The sequence below is a fragment of the Capricornis sumatraensis genome, chromosome 2 (genome assembly GCF_032405125.1).
Source record: "Capricornis sumatraensis isolate serow.1 chromosome 2, serow.2, whole genome shotgun sequence".
NCBI classification, from domain to species: Eukaryota; Metazoa; Chordata; class Mammalia; order Artiodactyla; family Bovidae; genus Capricornis; species Capricornis sumatraensis.
In genome coordinates this window covers 56439938-56461952 of record NC_091070.1, presented here as the reverse complement: position 1 = coordinate 56461952, position 22015 = coordinate 56439938, and the positions used below count along the sequence as shown (strand labels likewise).

The window sequence follows — 22015 nt, the reverse complement described above, 5'->3', positions numbered from 1 at the left end:
TTTGATTTGCATTTCTTTAATAATGGGCGATTTTGAGCATCTTTTCACATGTTTGTTGGCCATCTGTATGTCTTCTTTAGAGAAATGTCCGTTAGATCTTCTGCCCCTTTTTTGATTGGAATGTTTGTTTTTCTAATTTGAGCTGTATGAACTGCTTATATTTTTTTTTAGAGGTTCTTTGTCAGTTGTTTCTATTGCAATTATTTTCTCCTGAGGGTTGTCTTTTAATCTTGTTTATTGTTTCCTTTGCTCTGAAAAACTTTTGTTTAATTAGGTTCCATTTGTTTATTTTTGTTTTTATTTCCATTATTCTAGGAGGTGAATCAAAGAGGATCTTGCTGTGATTTATGTCACAGAGTGTACTGCCTATGTTTTCCTTTAAGAGCTTTATAGTTTGTGGCCTTATATTTAAGTGTTTAATCCATTTTGAGTTTATTTTTTTGTGTATGGTGGTAGGAATTATTCTAGTTCAATTCTTTTACACATAGCTGTCCAGTTTCCCAGCACCACTTATTGAAGAGGCTGTCTTTTCTCCATTGTATATTCTTGCCTCCTTTGTCAAAGATAAGGTGCCCATGGGTGCGTGGGTTTATCTCTGCAGCCGAGGCCTGTGGGGAGTTGCTACAGTCTAAGGCGGTTCTGTGTGCTCTCCTGTGGGAATTGGCCCTGAGTCATGTGTCCCTTCGCAGAGCTAAGCTGTATAGGTTCCTGCAATAGTGTGGGCAGTAAGTAACCTGTATTTTCTCACAGCTTAGTGGCAGATGCTATCTTTGCGGTCTGGACTGCAGTGGACAGTATTTTGTCCCCTGGCTCAGGCATTTGCCCTGGCTTTGGTGGTGACCAGTTGGCTTGGATTGCCCCCTCTGGGATCGTACATTGCAGTTGTGTCTAGTCCTGCCTTTGGCATTCATACCAGCTTTGGTGGTGGTTGGGCGTATATACCTGTGCGTGTGTGTGCACTCAGTTGTTCAGTCATGTCTGACTCTTCCTGACCCCATGAACTGTACCCTGTCAAGCTCCTCTGCCCATGGAATTTCCAGGCAAGAATACTGGAGTGGGTTGCCATATCCTACTGTAGTGATCTTCACCCAGAGACTGAACCTGCCTCTCTTGTGCCTGCCGCATTGAATTCTTTACTACTGCACCACCTGGGAAGTAACTGTATCTACCTCTGGGGTTGTGTGGTTCACAGCGCTACTTATTCCACTTGCAGCATTCACTAAGGCGGGTTACTGTGATCTGTAAGCTCATGGAGTCAGAGGGTCCCTGCGACAATGATCTCTTGCCCCTGGGAGGCACAGGCTTTTCCCTGGACTCCCTCAGCTGTGTTGTATTAGCTCCCTCGGTGTATGTTTGTGGCAGTCAACCCTGGTCCTCTCCCTTGGGTCCCACCCCTGAAGCCTGAACCTCAGCACCCGGTCCCCGTTCACTTCGGTGGGCGTACTGGGAAGTACTGTTTCACATCGATCTCTGTGAAGAATTTCCATTTTGCCTCCCAAGCACTTGCTGCTGTGCTCCCCTCTGACATTCTGAAGCGCCTCCCTTCCCCTCGCCCATGAGAGGGTTCCCGAGAGTGTGGAGACTTTTTCTCCTTCACAACTGCGTCCCTGGGGTACAGGTCCCTGTCCCAAAATCCTTTGTCTCTTTTTTATCTTTATTTTTTGCCCTGCCTCATTCTGAGGAGATTGGCTTTCCTTTTTGGAAGACAGCAGTCTGCTGCCAGCCTTCTGTAGGAGTTGTTTCACAAGCAGATGTAAATTTGGTGTGTTTCTGGGGAGGAGCATGGTCGTTCCATGTTACTCCTCCGCCATTTTGAAAAGTCCCGTGTCTTTGGTTTAAATAGATGGGTTTTGCTGATAGTGATGTAGCAGATATGCTTAGTCTTATTACAGACCTTCTTTCTGTTTTATCTTTTAATAACCTCTTTGCTTTCTTCATTTTTTTGTCCCTTTGTTACATGTTTTGGATTTCTTTGATTCATCTCTGTCCTTGCATAATTTGGAAAAGTATAAGAATATTGCTGGATAGCAGTAATTATCCAGAAAAGGAAATTGGAAAATTCCATTCATACTAGCAAAAATACTTAAGAAACGCTTTATCAAGAAAGGCATAGGACCTATATGGAGAAAATGTAAAATAAGATTGGATTAAATAGAAAGGCATGTTATGTTCTTGGGTGGACAAATTATCATGAAAATGTCTATTTTATGAAAATATATGTATTTAATGAAGTTCAAATTAAAATGTGCTCTGTTGAGAAAGGTAGCATGTAAATTTTTTTTTAGAGTGATGTTTTGTTTTTTAATTAAATTTATTTATTTTAGTTGGAGGCTAATTACAATATTGTAGTGGTTTTTGCCATACATTGATATGAATCAGCCATGGGGGTAGCATGTAATTGAATACAATAATCTTAGCAGTTAGGGACATGCTTTATGCCATCAGAACATTTATAAAGCCATTGTAATCAAGTCACTGTTGGCGTAAGAATGGCAAATAGACCAAAATAGAGAATTCAGAAGTAGATCCTGTTAATGGAAAAATATTAAATTATTTTGTTGGTTTAGGTTTTCTATTTCTTTACATAATTTTGTCCACTTGATCCATCTTGTACAGGGAATGGTATTGATATATTCTTGTCTCCCATTATTTGTGTTTCTGTTTTCTTGGAGCCCCCATAGTTTTGCTTTATAAAAGCTGTTGAAATGCTGTTTATTTGATTGGTTTAAAAATGTCAATGCCAGTCCGATTCTTTCGCCTTTTTAAGTTTTAATTTGATCTTTTTGCCTGGAGGTCTTGAGGATTTTATCTACATCTTTCAATTTTACAAGGCCAAAGTATTAGAGTTGATTGTTCTTGGTTAATTTCCTAGGTATCTGTGAGCCCTTATTGTGTTGATTCAGATATTTTTCTATTTCTGGCAAGTTTTCTTGGCTGGTAGCTTTAAAATCAGATTTTTTTGTTTGTTTAATTTTTTTAGGTAGTCCAGTAGTACAAATACTTGCCCTTATTTGCTTCTCTTCTGTTTCCACTGCTTTCAGTAATTTGTGTGTGTGTGTGTGAGAGAGAGAGAGAGAGATGAGAAAGATTTTAATTCTCATAGTTGTTTCCCCCACCCACGCCCTTAGTTGTCCTTGTCATTGCTAACTTATTATTTGCGTCTGCTCTTCCTTGGACACTTTATAATTCATTCTTCATTTCCAAGAATTTTGTCATTTTCTTCCATTTCCTTCTTGTTGTTCAGTTGCTAAGTTGTGTCCAACTCTTTGTGACACCATAAACTGCAGCACACCAGGCTTCCCTGCCCTTCATCATCTCCCGGAGTTCAGTCAAACTCATGTTCATTGAGTCGGTGATACCATCCAGTGATCTAATCCTCTGTTGTCCCCTTCTCCTCCTGCCTTCAACCTTTCCCAGCTTTAGTGTCTTTTCGAATGAGTCAGCTCACTCATATCAAGTGGCCAAGGTATTAGAGCTTCAGCATCAGTCCTTCCAATGAATATTCAGGGTTGATTTCCTTTAGGATCGACTGGTTTGATCTCCTTGCTGTCCAAGGGACTCTCAAGAGTCTTCTCCAGCACTGCAGTTTGAAACCATCAGTTCTTCAGCACTCAGCCTTCTTCTCTCCCTGTCCCTTACCTTTTCAAATACTTTTATTTATTTATGTGGTCTTTTTTCTGATTTTATTTTTCTAATTTCTGAATCAAGATTTTTTATATCCTCAAATGTTTAAATGTGTTTAGTTTTGTTTGAATTGTTAACTTTTATTTTTTTATGCTTTCTTTTTATCAGGAAGATTTCCCTTAGTTGATGTTTATGAACTTTCCTGATTTATGTAGTAGTTCTTTGTGGTGTTTTTTCTTGTTCATTTTTACGGTATTGGGCTTTTAAGAAAATAATATTCCTAATTTAATGGCACCCTCTTTTTATATTTTTAATTAGAGAATAATTGCTTTGCAATGTTGTGTTAGCGTCTGCCATACAACATTAATTAGCCATAAGCATACATATGTCCCCTCCCTCTTATGCATATGTATACATAAGTATACATATGTACTTCCCTCCTACCCTCCGCCCCATCCCACTCTCTTGTCACAGAGCACAGGATTGAGCCCCCTGTGTTATACAGCAACTTCCCACTAGCTTATCTATTTTTTACATAGGGTAATATTTATGTCTCAGTGCCACTCTCAATTTATCCCACCATCTCCTTCTCCCGCTGTGTACACCACAAGTCTGTTCTCTATGTCTGCAACTCTATTGCTGAATAGAGCCCTCTTCTGTCTATATAGCAAAGTCCAAGTACTTTGAAGATGTTTTTTTGGTATGTCATTTGATTCTTTTGCTTGAGAGGAAGCTTTGTTATATCTCCAGTTTTATGGTTCTCTTTTGTCTTGCAGAACCCTATTCACTCCACTTTTTTTCTTTCACCTTTTACCATCCAGTTGCCAAAGAATTCTTCTCTCTTTTTTGTCTTTTTTCTCCTCTCTGCATTTCAAGGATTACTCACATAAATCATACCTGTCTATTAAAATTGTACCTGCTCCTTTAAATCATTCCTGACCCTCTAAATCTACTTTGAAATCTCTTTCTTGTAGTTTGTGGACACTTGTTCTGTATTTTCAGATTTAACGTGGATCTAATGTTTCTGTCGTCATTACAGATCATCTTTAGGTTCCTTCGCTATCCTTCCTCTTCTCCGTCTTCTATAGATTTTCTTAGTCTGCTTTTGCTTGCCCAAAGCCTTGTGGCTGTTTGAGGTGAGAGTATGTGCACTGGGATTGATGCTGTTTCTTTTATGTTACAGTTAATTTGCAATTTTGTCATAATATATCTTCAAATTATGCTGTAGGTGTAGTTTTGTGTAGAATTTAATTTTTCCTTAGTGTTTGGGAAGCAATTTGGGGAGATAATTATGTAACTGCCACTGTCCTCAGCTGTCTTGGATGTCCTGGATTACTTAATAAATGGTAGTGGCATAATTAGCCATCTACATGGAAACAATAAAATTGGAATCCAATTTTATACCATATAGAGCTTATTCAAGTGCTGCTGCTGCTGCTGCTGCTAAGTTGCTTCAGTCGTGTCCGACTCTGTGCGACCCCATAGATGGCAGCCCACCAGGCTCCCTCGTCCCTGAAATTCTCCAGGCAAGAACACTGGAGTGGGTTGCCATTTCCGTCTAGATGAATGTAAAATTCATATAAAGACTCATGTGTAAAAACATAAAAATATACCTCAAGAAAATTCAGGTGAATATCTGGATAATCTAGAAGTCATGTGTAAGAGCATGGTGATGTTGGGGTGCTCCTTTAACCAAGAATGGAAAACAGGAGCTATAAAAGAAAGATGAGTGTGTATGTAAAAGATGGATTTAGAAGAAATATTTGCACTGTTGAAAACAATGATAAATACAAAAACTTTTTACAAATTGACAGGAAAAATAACCCAGTAGAAAAATATGTGACTAGAAGGACACGAATAAGCATTTCCCAGAAGAGTATGTCCAAATGACAAATATACATGTGATATTCAGATGTTAGTAATCAGGGAGATTCAAATTAGAGCAGCGACATAGTCCTTTATAGCAATCAAACTAGTAAAATTAAAAAGAGAAAAATTACTTGTGGCTCACAGGGATGGAGGTAAATAAGGTACTTTTATATCCTCTGCACAATGTTCAGGTAAATACTTTGCTGAATAAAGTGGAAGGAGGCTTGTGGTTTTATTTTCCCTCTCCTAAGTATATATTTTCCAAGTATCTAGTGAAGATAAATAAAGCATAGTAATTATAAGCTTGAAAAGGGAAGTACCATTAGATTTTATATTTAGAATTTGACAGGATGTATTTAGAAACAGGAAACTCCTTTTAATTAGCCTGGCTTATCTGTCACTGGAGCCCTTTCTTTAAGATCTATCTATATCTTGAAAATAAAATGCCCTTCAGTATATGAGGATCTTTCTCTACCACTAACTGTCATGACTACCGTCCTGGGGACTTGTTTGAAAGGCAGGAGTTAGTCTTAACTCCCCTGCAATGTTTTATGATGAAAATTTTCAAACATACAGCAAAGTTGAAAGACTTAAAAATGAATAGGCATATATACTCAACACTGAGGTTTTTCCATTAATACTTCATTATACTTGTTTTATCATATAGCTTATCCATATGTATGTGTGTATGTGTATATATATTTATATATATACATATACTTTGTTTACACATACCCACCAATGCATCTTATTATTTGATGTATTTCAAGATTACTCACATCAGTGTATTTCCTCCAAATATATGCTTTTATAATATATATATATCAACTCCATTATATATTTATGCTTATATATGTATATCAATTGGAGTTCTGTATTTATTAAGGTAAAATTTACATGCAGTGAAATGTAAAATCTTAAATATATATTCACTGTGTTTTTACAAATGTGTAGAGCTTCGTAATCCAATATTGCCATCACCTTAGGAAGTTACCTCATGCCCTTCCCAGTCTATTCATGCCCTCACCTTCTAGAGGCAGCTGTCATTTAGCACTGAATCTTCTTATGGTTGTGTTTTCTTTTGGGTCAATTTGTAGGAGAGAAATTGTTGGGTCCTCAACAAACTAATACATGTTTAGTTTTGGAGGCTTCCCAGGTGGCACTAATGGTAAACAACCCGCCTCCCAATGCAGGAGACTTAGGAGACGCGGGTTTGATCCCTGGGTTGGAAGATCCCATGCAGGAGAGCATGGCAACCCACTCCAGTATTCTTGCCTGGAGGATTCCATGGACAGAGGAGCCTGGTAGGCTACAGTCCATGGGGTTGCAAAGAGATATGACTAAAGCAACTTAGCACACACTCATTCATGATTAGTTTTATAAGAAATTACTAGACGTCTTTCTAAGGTGGCTGTTCAGATTTTACATTTCCACAAATGGTTTGGAAGAGTTCTCATTGCTCTGCATCTGTGCTAACCTTTGATCTTGTCAGCCTTATTAATTTTAATCCTTGTGGGTGTGTATTAATAGCTCTGTATTTTTAATTGGCATCTTTCTGATGAATAATGATGTTGAGCACTTGTGCATTTTGGCCATTCACATATCTTTGAAGTTTTGTTCACATCCTTTTTGACAATTTTAAAAATTAGGTTGTCTTTTTATTATGAGTTGTTCAGTTCAGTTCAGTAGCTCAGTTGTGTCCGACTCTTTGCGACCCCATGAATTGCACCACGCCAGGCCTCCCTGTCCATCACCAACTCCTGGAGTTCACTCAAACTCATGTCCATCGAGTTGGTGATGCCATCCAGCCATCTCATGCTCTGTCGTCCGCTTCTCCTCCTGCCCCTAATCGGTCCCAGCATCAGGGTCATTTCCAGTGAGTCAGCTCTTCGCATGAGGTGGCCAAAGGGCTGGAGTTTCAGCTTTAGCATCATTCCTTCCAATGAACACCCAGGACTGATCTCCTTTAGGATAGACTGGTTGGATCTCCTTGCAGTCCAAGGGACTCTCAAGAGTCTTCTCCAACATCACAGTGCAAAAGCATCAATTCTTTGGCGCTCAGTAGGAGTCCTTAATTGTGTCTTGGATGATAGTCCTTTGCAGGATATATGTCTTGTGAATATTTTATCCCAGCAAACTTAGTTTTTAAGTGATTTTTGTCAACAAATACTTACTGAGCACTTACCGTATGCTAGAATACAGCAGTAAACAAAATATATAAAAAAAATTCTTGCTGTTTTGGCGTCACTGTGGTTCCTCAGTACAGTCAGGGAGACCAGTAAGAAGGCTTCTTTGGTGATCCAAGAGATAATGGCTTAGACTGGGGTTTTAGCAATGGAAGAGTGTGAGAACTATTTGGATTCTTTCATATTTTGACCCAGATAATCATGATGATGTGATCACTAATCTAGAGCCAGACATCTTGGAATGTGAAGTCAAGTGGGCTTTAGAAAGCATCACTACCAACAAAGCTAGTGGAGGGGATGGAATTCCAGTTGAGCTATTTTGAATCCTGAAAGATGATGCTGTGAAAGTGCTGCACTCAATATGCCGGCAAATTTGGAAAACTCAGCAGTGGCCACAGGACTGGAAAAGGTCAGTTTTCATTCCAATCCCAAAGAAAGGCAATGCCAAAGAATGCTCAAACTACCGCACAATTACACTCATCTCACATGCTAGTAAAGTAATGCTCAAAATTCTCCAAGCCAGGCTTCAGCAATCCATGAACCATGAACTCCCTGATGTTCAAGCTCGTTTTAGAAAAGGCAGAGGAACCAGAGATCAAATTGCCAACATCCAGTGGATCATCGAAAAAGCAAGAGAGTTGCAGAAAAACATCTATTTCTGCTTTATTGACTATGCCAAAGCCTTTGACTGTGTGGATCACAATAAACTGTGGAAATTCTCAAAGAGATGGGAATACCAGACCACCTGACCTGCCTCTTGAGAAACCTGTATGCAGGTCAGGAAGCAACAGTTAGAACTGGACATGGAACACAGACTCGTTCCAAATAGGAAAAGGAGTACGTCAAGGCTGTAAATTGTCACCCTGCTTATTTAACTTACATGCAGAGTATATCATGAGAAACGCTGGACTGGAAGAAACACAAGCTGGAATCAAGATTGCCGGGAGAAATCTCAATAACCTCAGATATGCAGATGACACCACCCTTATGGCAGAAAGTGAAGAGGAACTAAAACGCCTCTTGATGAAAGTGAAAGAGGAGAGTGAAAAAGTTGGCTTAAAGCTCAACATTCAGAAAACGAAGATCATGGCATCCGGTCCCATCACTTCATGGGAGATAGATGGGGAAACAGTAGAAACAGTGTCAGGCTTTATTTTTTTGGGCTCCAAAATCACTGCAGATGGTGACTGCAGCCATGAAATTAAAAAACGCTTACTCCTTGGAAGAAAAGTTATCACCAACCTAGATAGTATATTCAAAAGCAGAGACATTACTTTGCCAACTAAGGTCCGTCTAGTGAAGGGGGTGGTTTTTCCTGTGGTCATGTATGGATGTGAGAGTTGGACTGTGAAGAAGGCTGAGTGCCGAAGAATTGATGCTTTTGAACTGTGGTATTAGAGAAGACTCTTGAGAGTCCCTTGGACTGCAAGGAAATCCAACCAGTCCATTCTGAAGGAGATCACCCCAGGAATTTCTTTGGAAGGAATGATGCTAAAGCTGAAACTCCAGTACTTTGGCCACCTCATGCGAAGAGTTGACTCATTGGAAAAGACTGTGATGCAGGGAGGGGTTGGGGGCAGGAGGAGAAGGGGACGACAGAGGATGAGATGGCTGGATGGCATCACTGACTCAATGGACGTGAGTCTGAGTGAACTCCGGGAGTTGGTGATGGACAGGGAGGCCTGGCGTACTGCGATTCATGGAGTCGCAAAGAGTCGGACATGACTGAGCGACTGAACTGAACTGACATTTTGAGAGTAGAGTTGACTAATTGAATTTGGAGTATAAGTATAAGAGAGGGAGCAATCAATGATGGCTCCCAAAGTTTTTTAGCCAGAGGAAATGGAAGGATAGGGTTGCCATTTATTGAAATGAGAAATTCCACAAGAGGAATAGGTTTGGGTGGGTGTGGGGGAAATGTTGGATTGGGAATTCAGTTTTGAATTTGTTTAATTTGAAATGCCTATTAGTGTCTATATATGGAGAGGTCAAGTGGACAATTACATTTATAAGTTTGGACTTTAGAGGAGAGGTCAGGAGATATAAATCTGGGATCCATCTTCATGTAGAACCCACTATTATACTGATAGTGGGACCAGAATCCAAAGAGAAAAAGGTACATAAATCACTGATTTTTAAAATAAAACTTTTATTTTGTAATAATTTTAGATTTACATTAAATTTGCAGAGATAGTGCAGAGTTCTTGTATGCCCTTCACCCTTGTATGCCCTTCCCTAATATTGCCATCTTAAATAACCATGGTACATTTATTGAAGCCTAAATACTAACATTGGTACATAACTGTTAACTCAAGTCTAGACTTTGTGCATCATCAGTTTGAGATTACTAATTGTAATATGTGATGAAAGTTAAACATTTTCTGAAGTATCTTCATAGGTTTTTGATTGCTTTTTCTTCTCTCTTTATAGAACTAATGGCTGAAGAGTAAATCAATATGGCAAGTATGGTTCCACCAGTGAAACTGAAATGGCTTGAACACCTCAACAGCTCCTGGATTACAGAGGACAGTGAATCTATTGCTACAAGAGAGGGGGTTGCTGTTTTATATTCTAAACTGGTCAGCAATAAGGAAGTAGTACCTTTGCCTCAACAAGTTTTGTGCCTCAAAGGACCACAGCTGCCAGACTTTGAACGTGAGTCTCTTTCAAGCGATGAACAGGACCACTATCTGGATGCCCTTCTTAGCAGTCAGCTAGCACTTGCAAAGATGGTATGTTCGGATTCCCCATTTGCTGGGGCACTTCGAAAACGATTGCTTGTACTCCAGCGTGTCTTCTATGCACTTTCTAATAAATACCACGACAAAGGCAAAGTGAAACAGCAGCAGCATTCTCCGGAGAGCAGCTCTGGTTCAGCAGATGTCCATTCTGTTAGTGAACGTCCTCGGTCAAGCACTGATGCACTTATAGAAATGGGTGTTCGAACTGGTCTAAGTTTATTATTTGCACTTCTGAGACAAAGTTGGATGATGCCTGTGTCGGGACCTGGTCTCAGTCTTTGCAATGACGTTATTCATACTGCAATTGAAGTTGTGAGCTCTTTGCCACCATTATCTTTAGCAAATGAAAGCAAGATTCCACCTATGGGCTTGGATTGCTTATCACAAGTAACAACCTTTCTTAAAGGAGTAACTATTCCCAATTCTGGAGCAGACACTTTAGGTCGTAGATTGGCTTCTGAGTTGCTGCTTGGTTTAGCAGCTCAGCGAGGTTCTTTGCGGTATCTCCTTGAATGGATAGAAATGGCATTGGGGGCTTCAGCAGTTGTAAATTCCATGGAGAAAAGCAAACTACTGTCAAGCCAAGAAGGAATGATCAGCTTTGACTGCTTTATGACTATATTAATGCAGATGAGGCGTTCTTTGGTATGTATAATAAATCTCAGCTTTAAAATTCTTACCTAACAATTTTGGAAAAGGTCAGCTCAGCTTTTAGTGAATTGTTGGTAACAGTGAACAATTTGAGAATTCTACTGGTGTTGTTAGGTTAGTTAAATATTTTACATACTTGGAGTGAAGAAACTTTCATATGTGTTGATGTCAATATGTAATTTAAGGACTGACTAGTTGGTGTTATGTTAAGATTTCTGAATCAGGAGTCAGGATTGTAGTTTAAGTTTTATGGCTTCTTGTATGAACTTGAGAAATTCATCTAACTTCGCTGTGTTTTAGCAAACTCAAATGTAAAATGAGGGGCCTTGGCTGGTGAGTATGGAGATCTTTTGACAAAGAAATTGCTAATTTCAAGCTTCTCAATTTTTATTAAATATTTACTATATGCTAAATATTATTCTAGGCCCTAGGGATACAGCAGAGAAAAATGTAGTTTCTTGGATCTCACAGCCTAGTGGGGGAATCAGACAGTGCATATAAATTTCAGGTAGTGTGAAGTTCTAAGAATTAAAATAAGGGAGGGAAAGGGAATGCAAAATGATGGACTCAAGCAGAGATTGGGGAGGGGATAGGTGTGGTATTTTAGTTAATGTGGTCAAGAAAGTGTCTGAATTGTGACATTTGAGCAGAGACCTGAATGGAGGGGAGTGATGAACTGAATGTCCTAGATCTGTAATGAATATCTTGTTCATGAATTTAATTACTTGATTATCATAAAAGAACTAACTTTGGATTCCATATTAAAGAATAAACAGTAAAATGCTGTGCAGTATGATCAATTTCAAGAATTTCTGAAATTGAAACTTAATGCTTTTTGAAAACAGAATAAAAGTTTGAAATAAGAATACAAATTTGGAATATAAAGATTAAAACATTCATAAATTGACTTAATTTCAGTTGGGTGACATTGATCAGCCTTTTTGGTGTCCTTTATCACCAGATATCATATATCATTTAACAAATTTATTTAGTTTATAAAAAATGCGTGTAAGTTTCATGTCTTACCCCCTGCCAAAAGTGAAGAGCTCTTGGATTGACAGGAATGTTTCATAAAAAACAGTTATGTTGAATTTACTTTTAAACTAGGGCATTTAAATTTTCACCTGGCTTATGTTTTGTGCTTGTGAACTGAATAGTAAATATTGGGTCATTTTTTTTACAAATAATTTTATTGTAAGTACTTGGAGACTCTAGATTATATCTATGAAAATTTGAATTTCTTAATGTTAAATAAAATGTAGACAGGAAAGCATGTGGTGCTTTGCTCCGAATCTGGAATGTTGGAAAGGCCCCATGATTTTTTATCTAAAGTAGAGACCTAAAGCCAGAGATGTGGTTATCTGAGTAAGAAAGATTTGAGGTAACAACAGTAAAAGGCACTTAGGCCTCTTGTGGTTTCTTATTGAATATTTAAACACGTACTTGCGTATCTGTGTTTCTCATTTTATTTCGCAATTCTTAATACTTTCTGGTAACGTTCTCTAAATTTACACCATTTTCAAATATGTGATGCCATTTGATGACCTAAAATAATGTATCCGTTCTTGGTCACATGTTAATATTTCTGTGAGGAGTTACTTAATTCTTCATTTTACAGTCCCATTTATTTTCCATTGCCTTTGTCATAAAGAAAAGATGTTAATTATTACACAGTCAACTTATATGATTGTGTAATTACCCCTAGTGTATTTCCTTTTTAACCAAAATGCTAAATACCCTGAGTTAGAGGCCTTTTTCCTGCCTTACCCTCTAAACCTTATCCTGCAGTATTGCTCCTTAGTGGGAAGAGAATGCCCAAAGAAAGTTAATTACTTTTCTCTGTATCTGTTTAGCTTCGTTGTCTTTTAGCACGGTGGAAATGTTTGTATGCATATTTGGTTGTGAGTTTAAATTGGCTCTATAAACTTAAGAAATCTTCATACTAAATATATGTACTACCTATGTAATGAGCTTTAATATTCATTTAATTAACGTATAGTATACTATTCCATTCACTTTTTGGATTTTTACTTACTGCTTCCCAGTACCTGGCATAAGGGAAGAAGAGCTCTAACTCTCGCTGAGTGCCTGCTACCTACCAGGTGCTTTTTATAAGCAGTGTCTCATTCAATTATCTTGTTAATCTGCAAAGAAGATATTATTTACTGTTATCTTAAGGCTGAAGAAACTGTGGCCGTTATCCAAAGTTACACACCTGTTTGTCAAAAGAACTGAAAGTATAGCATGTACTCCTAATTAAGCACGGATGGGCCAGGCACTGTGTTAACCAATTCTTACAACCCCTAGTCTGTTGGCAAAGCCCATGTTTTTCTCTGACTACTATAGGGAGCTTTTACACTATTTATGTGAAATAGACTGACTTTTCCCCCCATGAAGGCCTACCTTAAAGTAGATATAAAATACAATAAACTTATTTTATTGCTGGATTTCCAATTTTCTCTCCACTTGACTTCTTTCATTTCTGGACAGAATGTTGTATACACCTACTTTCTTTTCTTCCCCTCCTAGGCTATACCCTTATGTTATAACTTTCTGTTGGGGCTGCTGCTGCTGCTAAGTCACTTCAGTCTGTTGGGGCTAGGATAGCTTTCATCAGAATTCTGGGTATATTCTGGGGAAGAATCTTGCATGTTTGTATGATTTATTTTGGCCCTCCAGGAGTCACCACAGGCCTATGTCAGATTGAATTTAATTAAATTTCAGATAGATTTTAGGGAAAAGAGATGGTTATTAACTTGAACTTTGTATATATTATTCTTTCTTGCACAGTGAGTGATAGGATCTGATGCTCTTGGTCTCCAGAATTCATATTTCTTACACTTTACAGTGTTATCAGTTGTTGTTAGTTGAGAACTCATAAAGTATCTAGAGCCTCTCCTGGTATACTGGACCTCATCCTGACCTGATTCTCACTATCTTAAGATTCTCTCCTCATGAGCAGCTGGGATGAAACTTACCCCCAAGCTATTAATAGAAGTTAGAGGGAGAGAAATATAACCATCAATTGAATACCTGGTATGCTTAGTCACTCAGTTGTGTCCAACTCTTTGCGACCCTTTGGATTGAAGCCCACCAGTTTCTTCTGTCCATGGGATTTTTCAGGCAAGAATACTGGAATGGATTCTCATTTCCTTTTCCGGGGTACCTTCCCCACCCAGAGATCAAACCAGCATCTCTTGTGTCTTTTGCTTTGCAGGCAAATTCTTTACTTGCTGAGCCATCGGGAAACTGGTATAAGGCCTTAAAAAAAAAGAGTTCATCCTTAAATTGTATTTACATGTGTGATTCTTACTTAATCTCCACTACCCACACATGCAGTAATTCAGAGATTTGAGTGCAAGTGTGCAAGATAATCATTAACTTATATTTAAATAAAGAGTAGGGAAATAATGTCACTGTATATCCCCACATCCTAAAAAATAAACTAAAAATATAAACAGCAATAAAGGCATCTTTGGCCTTTGATACCACTAGGTATTTACTGTGTGCCAGATACTGCTAGGCTCTGGGTTAAAAACATGAATAAGCTTTGTAGCATCCATGCCTTTATCTAGCTTACAGTTTAAGGAAAGAGAGATGCATAGACATTTCATGTTAATGGTAGTGGACTGTAGTAGAGGTCTGCATAGGGACAGGTCATGGGACATAGGAGGAAGGCTAGAGGGGAAGGGGCTAAAAATGAAGGGTGCCTAAGTTTAGCTGAAAAATTAAGAGTTTGCTTGCAAACATGAGGTTTGTGAGTGAGGGAGCTGAAAAAGTCTTCAGGTGAGAGGTTTAGTGTTCACAGAGTGATGAAGGTGTGGGAGAGCAGGCTTCTGGATGTTCATGGTGGAATGGGATGAACTAAGGCTGACAGGCTAGGTGGGGCCATGTATCCCATGCTGTGGGGTTTTGAGCTTAATTCTGTAGGCAGTGGGGAGTCACTGAAACAATTGGAAGAAGAATAAAACCAGATAGCAAGAACAGAAGGAAATGTTGTACTCCATCAAGTCTTAATGTTCTTGTCTGATTATCTTATTAATAAAAAGACAGATAGGGAAAAAATGAAAAGGTATTATGATGGTAGGTAAATAAGAGAAAGGTAATTCAATAAAGACCTGTAAAACCACATATTTTTGTTATTTTAACTTTCCCTGTATCTTTAGACCTTTGAACTTCCTGTTAGTAGTGTATGAATTGTTACACACTTAACATGCTTTATTTCCCAAAATGAAAAATGCCTGGATGTAGCCCTCTTTTTCTGTTATGTAGTATATTTACAAAACACATTAAGAATTCTATACAAAATGGGTTTTAGAGATGTCTTTAATCCTAATTGACTGGGGAGGGATTAGTCTCATGCTTAATACTGATTTTGATGGGAGAACAGAAATCAACGACAGTCACTGCAGACAGATTTTGAAGAATTTTTAAAAAGATTGGTTTGATGCAAAAATATATTAAAGACTTCCTGTGTTTTCTTTCTCTGTGTACGTCATACAAAATAATGACAATTACTGCTTCCAGTTTTGAGTTCTTTCTATGTATTAAGAACTATGCTACGGATGTTTTATGCATAATTTCAGGTGTTATCACCAACAGCCCCTAAATAAAAGAGGCATTATTCCTGTCTAAGGATAAGGAAACTAATCCTTAAGTCACGTTGCCCGTAAGTGATGAAGCATGGATTTAAACACAGGTCTGTTACTGAAAACCTTATGCTGTTTTCAGTGTTTTCCTTTATACTGTAAACAGGCATAAGAAAACCGATCATTATAGCCATGGTACCAGCTCCCAAGAAGGTATAGTAAGCTGTTGTTTCTCATCTGCTTTTGGTTTGGTGATCAGTAGAGGTGACCTTTAAAGAGTGGAGTCACAGGTTACAATTTTGTTTTTCCCAGAGGTTCCATACAGCTAATTATGGAATTTGGAGAGGCTGTTCCTTATAGTATTTTCTGGTATAGCCACACCTTATGTGTCTAGGAACTAGGTAATTTTGAACAGCCAGCTTCTGATATAACTCTGAGACCTGCAAGTGGCTCTCTAAAGCCTTACTAGTGGAAGTGTGAGCCTCAGACAGCAGCATTGGTGTCACTGGAAGCTTGTTAGAAATGCGGAATCTAAGGCCCCTACCTATATTTACTGAATTGGAATCTGCATTTTAACAATTTCAGGATAATTCATGTTTACATTAAAATTCCAGAAGTACCACCTTAAGGGATTAGGAGGAAAAATTGATTTGGTAGCAGTAGCTTAGCACCTAATGACCCAGCAGTAAATTAAATAGCCAATATCATTTCTTTCATTACCTAGGAATCATGTTAATTAAAATACCTTGAACTGATAAAATCATATAGTCCTGGAGTTGGATGGGATCTTACAGAGCACGTAGGCCCAAATCCCTTCTACGGTAGAGGATATACTTTTCTATGGTATGTTTGCCAGGTGATCATATAGAATGTATTTTTACAAACAATAGCCTTTGAAATAAAGACATCAATGAAAATTTTACAATTATAGGATTGCTAAATCAGAGAAGGAACTTGATATTTGTGATGTAAAGATTTAAGAATATAGGAATTTGAGGGAACAGTGCAGGTCAAGTTCACTCTGATTTATCAGTTTTCAGTAAAAGAATGATTTCTGGTCATAACCATTGGGTCCTTTTGTGGAGGAATTGCATAGGAGGAACTGGTTTGGGTAAATGGGGGCAATGTTAGATTGGGAGTTTAGTTTTGAATATGTTTATTTGAGATGCCTGTAAGGTGTCTATAAATGGAGAGTCAAGTGGACAGTTACATTAAGCTGTTAGTCCCAGAGAGGAGCTGTGATTCCTCAGCTATCAACTGACTTGTGGGACTTTGGTTATGCCAAAACTATGGAGGAACAGACTTAACTGCTCTTCTGGTCAGGATCATCAGTTAAGTTGGTTATATGCTGCTTTATTTTTGGAGCAAGTGAACAAGGCAGCCCCAGGGAAGTCCAGTATTCTTGCCTGGGAAATCCCATGGATAGAGGAGCATGAAGGGCTACAGTGCATGGGGTCGCAAAGAGTCAGACTCGACCGGGCGACTTTCACTTCACTTCATTTATTAAACATTGGTCACCCAAAGAGTATGTAATTGACAAAATTCTGCCTCTTTGACTGTTTCTGTGTTAAACCTGTGACCCTTAGAACAAATCACTGTTTAATAAGATAATCAGTGAGGGATTGGTACTTAATTAACTGCTTCACTCAATAGCCACATCTTTTACAATACATAAAAGTTGGTTTCATGATGTAATGTTAGGATTTGATCTTAAAGCACATAATTATATAAACAGTTCTTTAAACGTTTTGTGGACAGTTTAAGTGATTTTAATATATGTCTCTCTCCTTACCAAACTGTATTCCACAATATCTTAATTATAGGGTTCATCTGCTGATCGGAGTCAGTGGAGGGAACCAACCAGAACATCTGACGGCTTGTGCTCACTCTATGAGGCAGCTTTGTGTCTCTTTGAAGAGGTATGTAATAATCATGGCTTTAAATAATCATACATTAAAAGTTGCTTTGTCAAGGAATAAACTGGAAGATTGTGATTGACATATACACACTACTAGATATAAAATAAATAACTTATGAAGACTGACTGTATAGCTCAGGGAACTCTGTAGTGGCCTGTGTGGGAAAAGAGTCCAAAAGGAGTAGATAGATGTATACGTATCACAGATTCACTTTGCTGTACATCTGAAACTAACACAACATTGGAAATCAACTATACTCCAATAAAAATTAAAGAAGAAAAACAAAAAGTTTGTCTTAAAATGCTTCTGTTTATCCCTTAAAAATAATCCAATTCTGTCTCTGGAAAGGATGCAAAAGAAAGTGGTGTCAATGATTGGTTGCTTCTAGAAAGTGGAGCTGGGGTGTCATATAAGGGGTGGGAGGGAGACATATTTGTCAATGCATACCCTTTTATTCATTTTGGACTTTGTATAAGGTGCATTTTTTTAATTTAAAAATTTATTATTAAAACAGATAAGAAACACAAACATGTGCCTAAATGGAATTATTATAAAACAAATAGCCTTTTAATCTGTGCTCAGGAAAGAAATAAAACTTTACCAGCAACTCTAGAAACCCTTTCATGTCCTGGTCATTATCCCTTTCCTCCTTCTCCAAAGAACCACTATCCTGAGAGTAGTCACTTCCTTGCATTTCTTTATAGTTGTGTGCATCCCTAGACACCATAGTTCAGTCTTGTCTAGCTAAAAAAAAATCATATGTATATGTTTATCTTTTCCTTCAATGTATTTGTTCAGGGACCTGGACTTTTTAGGTTGTAGAATTTCCTACCATCTGGATTTTGTTAATTGATTACTCATAATACAGTTCCTATGTATTTCTTGTATTTTGACAGGTGAATCTAGAGATTTGATCTGTTCCAGGTTTGATCCCTTTGGCAAGATCATACATGGTGTTGTGATCTTTCATCTGGTTGTCTCTCTTTCTGTAGTACTAGCAACCCTGAATTCTTAATGATCAGATCTATTAATTCATTGGTGCTTGGTTGCAAAATGGTACTATTCTAATTATATCTTTCATCTCTCAGTTGTTAGTTGGAATGTTTTCATGAAGAGATGATTCCCTTATTGACTGTTTGGTTACCTTGTGACAGTTCAAATAGGAAAAGCAGAATAAATGTTTGATTCAAAAAAAATTTTTAACACTAATTTTTATTTACTAGTTTTCAGTTTAATGAACTGGTCTTCTGTCATCCTTCAAGCTTGACCAGTTGATTTCACTTGAAAAATACTATTACAAACTCAGATTTAAACCTATTCAAGTTTTACTTCACTGAATTATCATCTGTAGTGAAGCTGGTACTATCTTATCTTTGGCCAACAGTCTTTCAGGGTAATAGTCTCTTCCGGGTGGTTCCCAGGTTCTTTTAACATAGACCTAATAATCTTCGAGGAGAACGCAATGGCATCCAACTCCAGTACTCTTGCCTGGAAAATCCCATGGATGGAGGAGCCTGGTGGGCTGTGGTCCATGGGGTCGCTAAGAGTCAGATATGACTGAGTAACTTCACTTTCACTTTTCACTTTCATGCATTGGAGAAGGAAATGGAAGAGTTCTTGCCTGGAGAATCCCAGGGACGGGGGAGCCTGGTGGGCTTCCGTCTATGGGGTCACACAGAGTCGCACACGACTGAAGCGACTTAGCAGTAATCTTTGATAGCTTCCTTGCTAACTGACCCATCAAATTGTTCTGAACTTACGATGGACTCATCTTACACATTTCTTGATCTGGATCTGCAGCTAGCTAGCTGTTTCTCCATAAGCCTTGGTTTCTTTTGGTGGAAAATAGTATTTTAGGATCACAATCAGGGTGCTCATCACTACTGTGTCAGTGTTATTTTTCTAGGCTCTTACAGTAGAGCCAGGAAGCTTGTTTGTGTGTGTGTGTGTCTGTGTGTGTGTACATGTGTGCGAGTATTTAAAGCTAATAGCATACCTCTTTAGTTGACACTTTCAATTTCTGGGCTATAGAATTTTTACTTACCTTTTTCTATATTACAGTTATCTCTCCTTTCTTTCAAAGTAAGAACATCAGTTTTCAAGGTACAGGGATGTAAAATTAGAATATCCTGTAATTATTTATTTTGGTCACATAGTATGGCACATAGAGTAATCCTCAAATAAGACAAATACTACCATCATATGTTTACTAAAAAATGCTTTTTACATATGATTTCCCCGTTTCTTGTAGTTGTATTGTACGTACATACTCAAAGCATGCATAACTCTGCGATATAACTCTCACTTAGTATGAGTTCTATAAATAACTACATCTTTAATGCTCACTGCCAGTTTCTCTTAGTGTCTCTCTATTCTTTTTAGTTGTCTGAAGCTTACTCTCTAGTAGAATCCTCAGTAAAGAATTATGGAAAAGATTCTCTTAGTTCTTACATGTTAATTGCTATGCTTTTTATACTTAAAAGTCACTTTCCAGAAGAGAGAAGATAAAATCTTTGGTTCACATTTTCTTTCCTTCTACTTCTTATCCATTTTTTTCTGTCATAAACCTTTGCTGCTGAGGTCTGAAGATAATCTGATTTTCTTTCATATATTTATGAGTTACATGCTTGTTTTGCTGAGAAGCCCAAAGGATCTCTTTGGAAGAAATCGGTAATTTTGCTAGAATACATCTTGATGTTATCCATTTAGGGTTGATATTCTAGAGATGTGAAGATTTCAATATGTAGTCTGAAATCTTTTTTATTTCAGGGAAGTTTCCATAAATTATTGTTTTTAGTACTATTTTTACTCTTTTTTTATTTGGTTCTCTTCTAGGACTCCTGTTGCTTATTTGTTGGATCTTTGCCTAACTAGTAATTCTCACGTTTTCTTTAATACTTTTTATATGATTTTCATTTCTTTTTTATTTCTAAACAACTTGTATCCTTTTAATCTTTTGTTGCTCTTACGATATTATCTTTTCTATTTATTTCCTCTCAGATTCCCTATAGTTTACTCATTTCCAAAATGATGTTTTTTCTTTTATTTCTAATTCTTTTTTGAGTCTGTCACCTTATTCTTGAACAAGTCTATTTCAGATTTGTGCTTTTCTTTCATGTCTTGTTTCATTTTCTCAATCCCTTTAGCTGGCTTTGAAATAGGTTACAGTTTGATATGTCTTGTGGGCAGTTCTCTTCTGGCTTGCTTTTATTTAAAAGTAGTGATGTTATTCTGTCTCTTCCCTCCCCCGCTCCCCCCAATAATAGCTTCATATGGAATTTGACCTTTGTACTTTTCTGTTGCTTATTTTTATGAAAAATTTGTTTTATTTTCCTAAAGTTTTAGAATGGGATAAGATTCAAGGTAGCTTTTCTAAATCCAAAGACTCCCTTCCTCTATTATTTTTATGTAATATTATAAAAAAAAGAAGTAAGATGGTTTCCAGCATATTTCCCGCCCCACCTTTTATCTTAAGCTTCTCTCTTTTCTCTCTGTTGTTCCCATTCTGCTAAACTTTTATTCCACTCCTAGTGTTTCTGCTTTGCATGAGGGCTGTATTCTGGAAGGGAGTACTGGCTTGTCAGTTTCAAGAGGTCACCGAATTAGATTGCTCTAGCTTCTTGCAGACTTCTCATGGATCCTTTGTACTTACCTGCTTTTTAGAGAGGGCAAAGCTCTTCCCAGTTGCAGCTGCTTAGATTGGCTCCCTGTTCTTTCTGGTGAGTACTGGGTTGGTTGTTTTGGGCCTTTTTCTTACTCTTCGATCTGTCAGATATTCTCTGGCTTCCTCCTGTACAGATATATTACTGTGCACATTCTGTGTTTGGTAGTGGTTTGTTTGCACCTGCTCATATTTTGGAGTTATTGGAACTATGTTTGTCTAGCTTTATTGTGAATGTTAAGCATGAGTTTGGAGTTTTGCCTTCTTTTTGTTCTGTGCAGTGATTCCATGTTTGGAAAACTACATTGCTGCTGCTATTGTCATCTTCCTAGAATTCTTCCCACCCTGTAGTTGTTTTTAAAAAACATTTCTAAGTCTTTTGAATAAATTTTTTTTACTTCCTCCCCCATTCCCTCTACTTCTTCCTCTCTTTCCTGCTTTGCTCTCCTTCTGTCTCTCTTCCCCTCTCCTCTTCCCTTCCCCTTCTCCTTCCCTGTCCCCTCAACTTCTCCTCCTCTTTCTTTTTTGTGGGGGTCAGGGAAGGAGGGCTATGATTTTTTAAGCCCTATTATAGAATGGTAATCCATCCAGTATATAATGGGCCTCCCCTGTGGCTCAGATGGTGAGGAATCTGCCTGCAATGCAGGAGACCCAGGTTTGATCCCTAGGTCAGGAGGATCCTCTGGAGAAGGTAATGCAACCCATCCCAGTATTCTTGCCTGGAGAATTCCATGGACAGAGAAGCCTGGCTGGTTACAGTCCATGGGATCGCAAA

The 22015-nt window shown here is 38.0% G+C and overlaps 1 protein-coding gene across 2 annotated transcripts in view; it reads left to right on the top strand.

Annotated features, from left to right (window-relative positions):
* Window positions 1–10135: 10135 nt before the first annotated feature.
* Window positions 10136–22015, top strand: part of HERC1 (HECT and RLD domain containing E3 ubiquitin protein ligase family member 1) — a 156347-nt gene continuing 144467 nt past the window's right edge. For both annotated transcript variants that reach the window (XM_068963684.1, XM_068963682.1), the window contains exons 1-2: window positions 10136–11065; window positions 17484–17579. In XM_068963684.1, the coding sequence (XP_068819785.1) occupies window positions 10136–11065; window positions 17484–17579 (1026 nt within the window). The remainder of the gene's footprint in view (window positions 11066–17483; window positions 17580–22015) is intronic.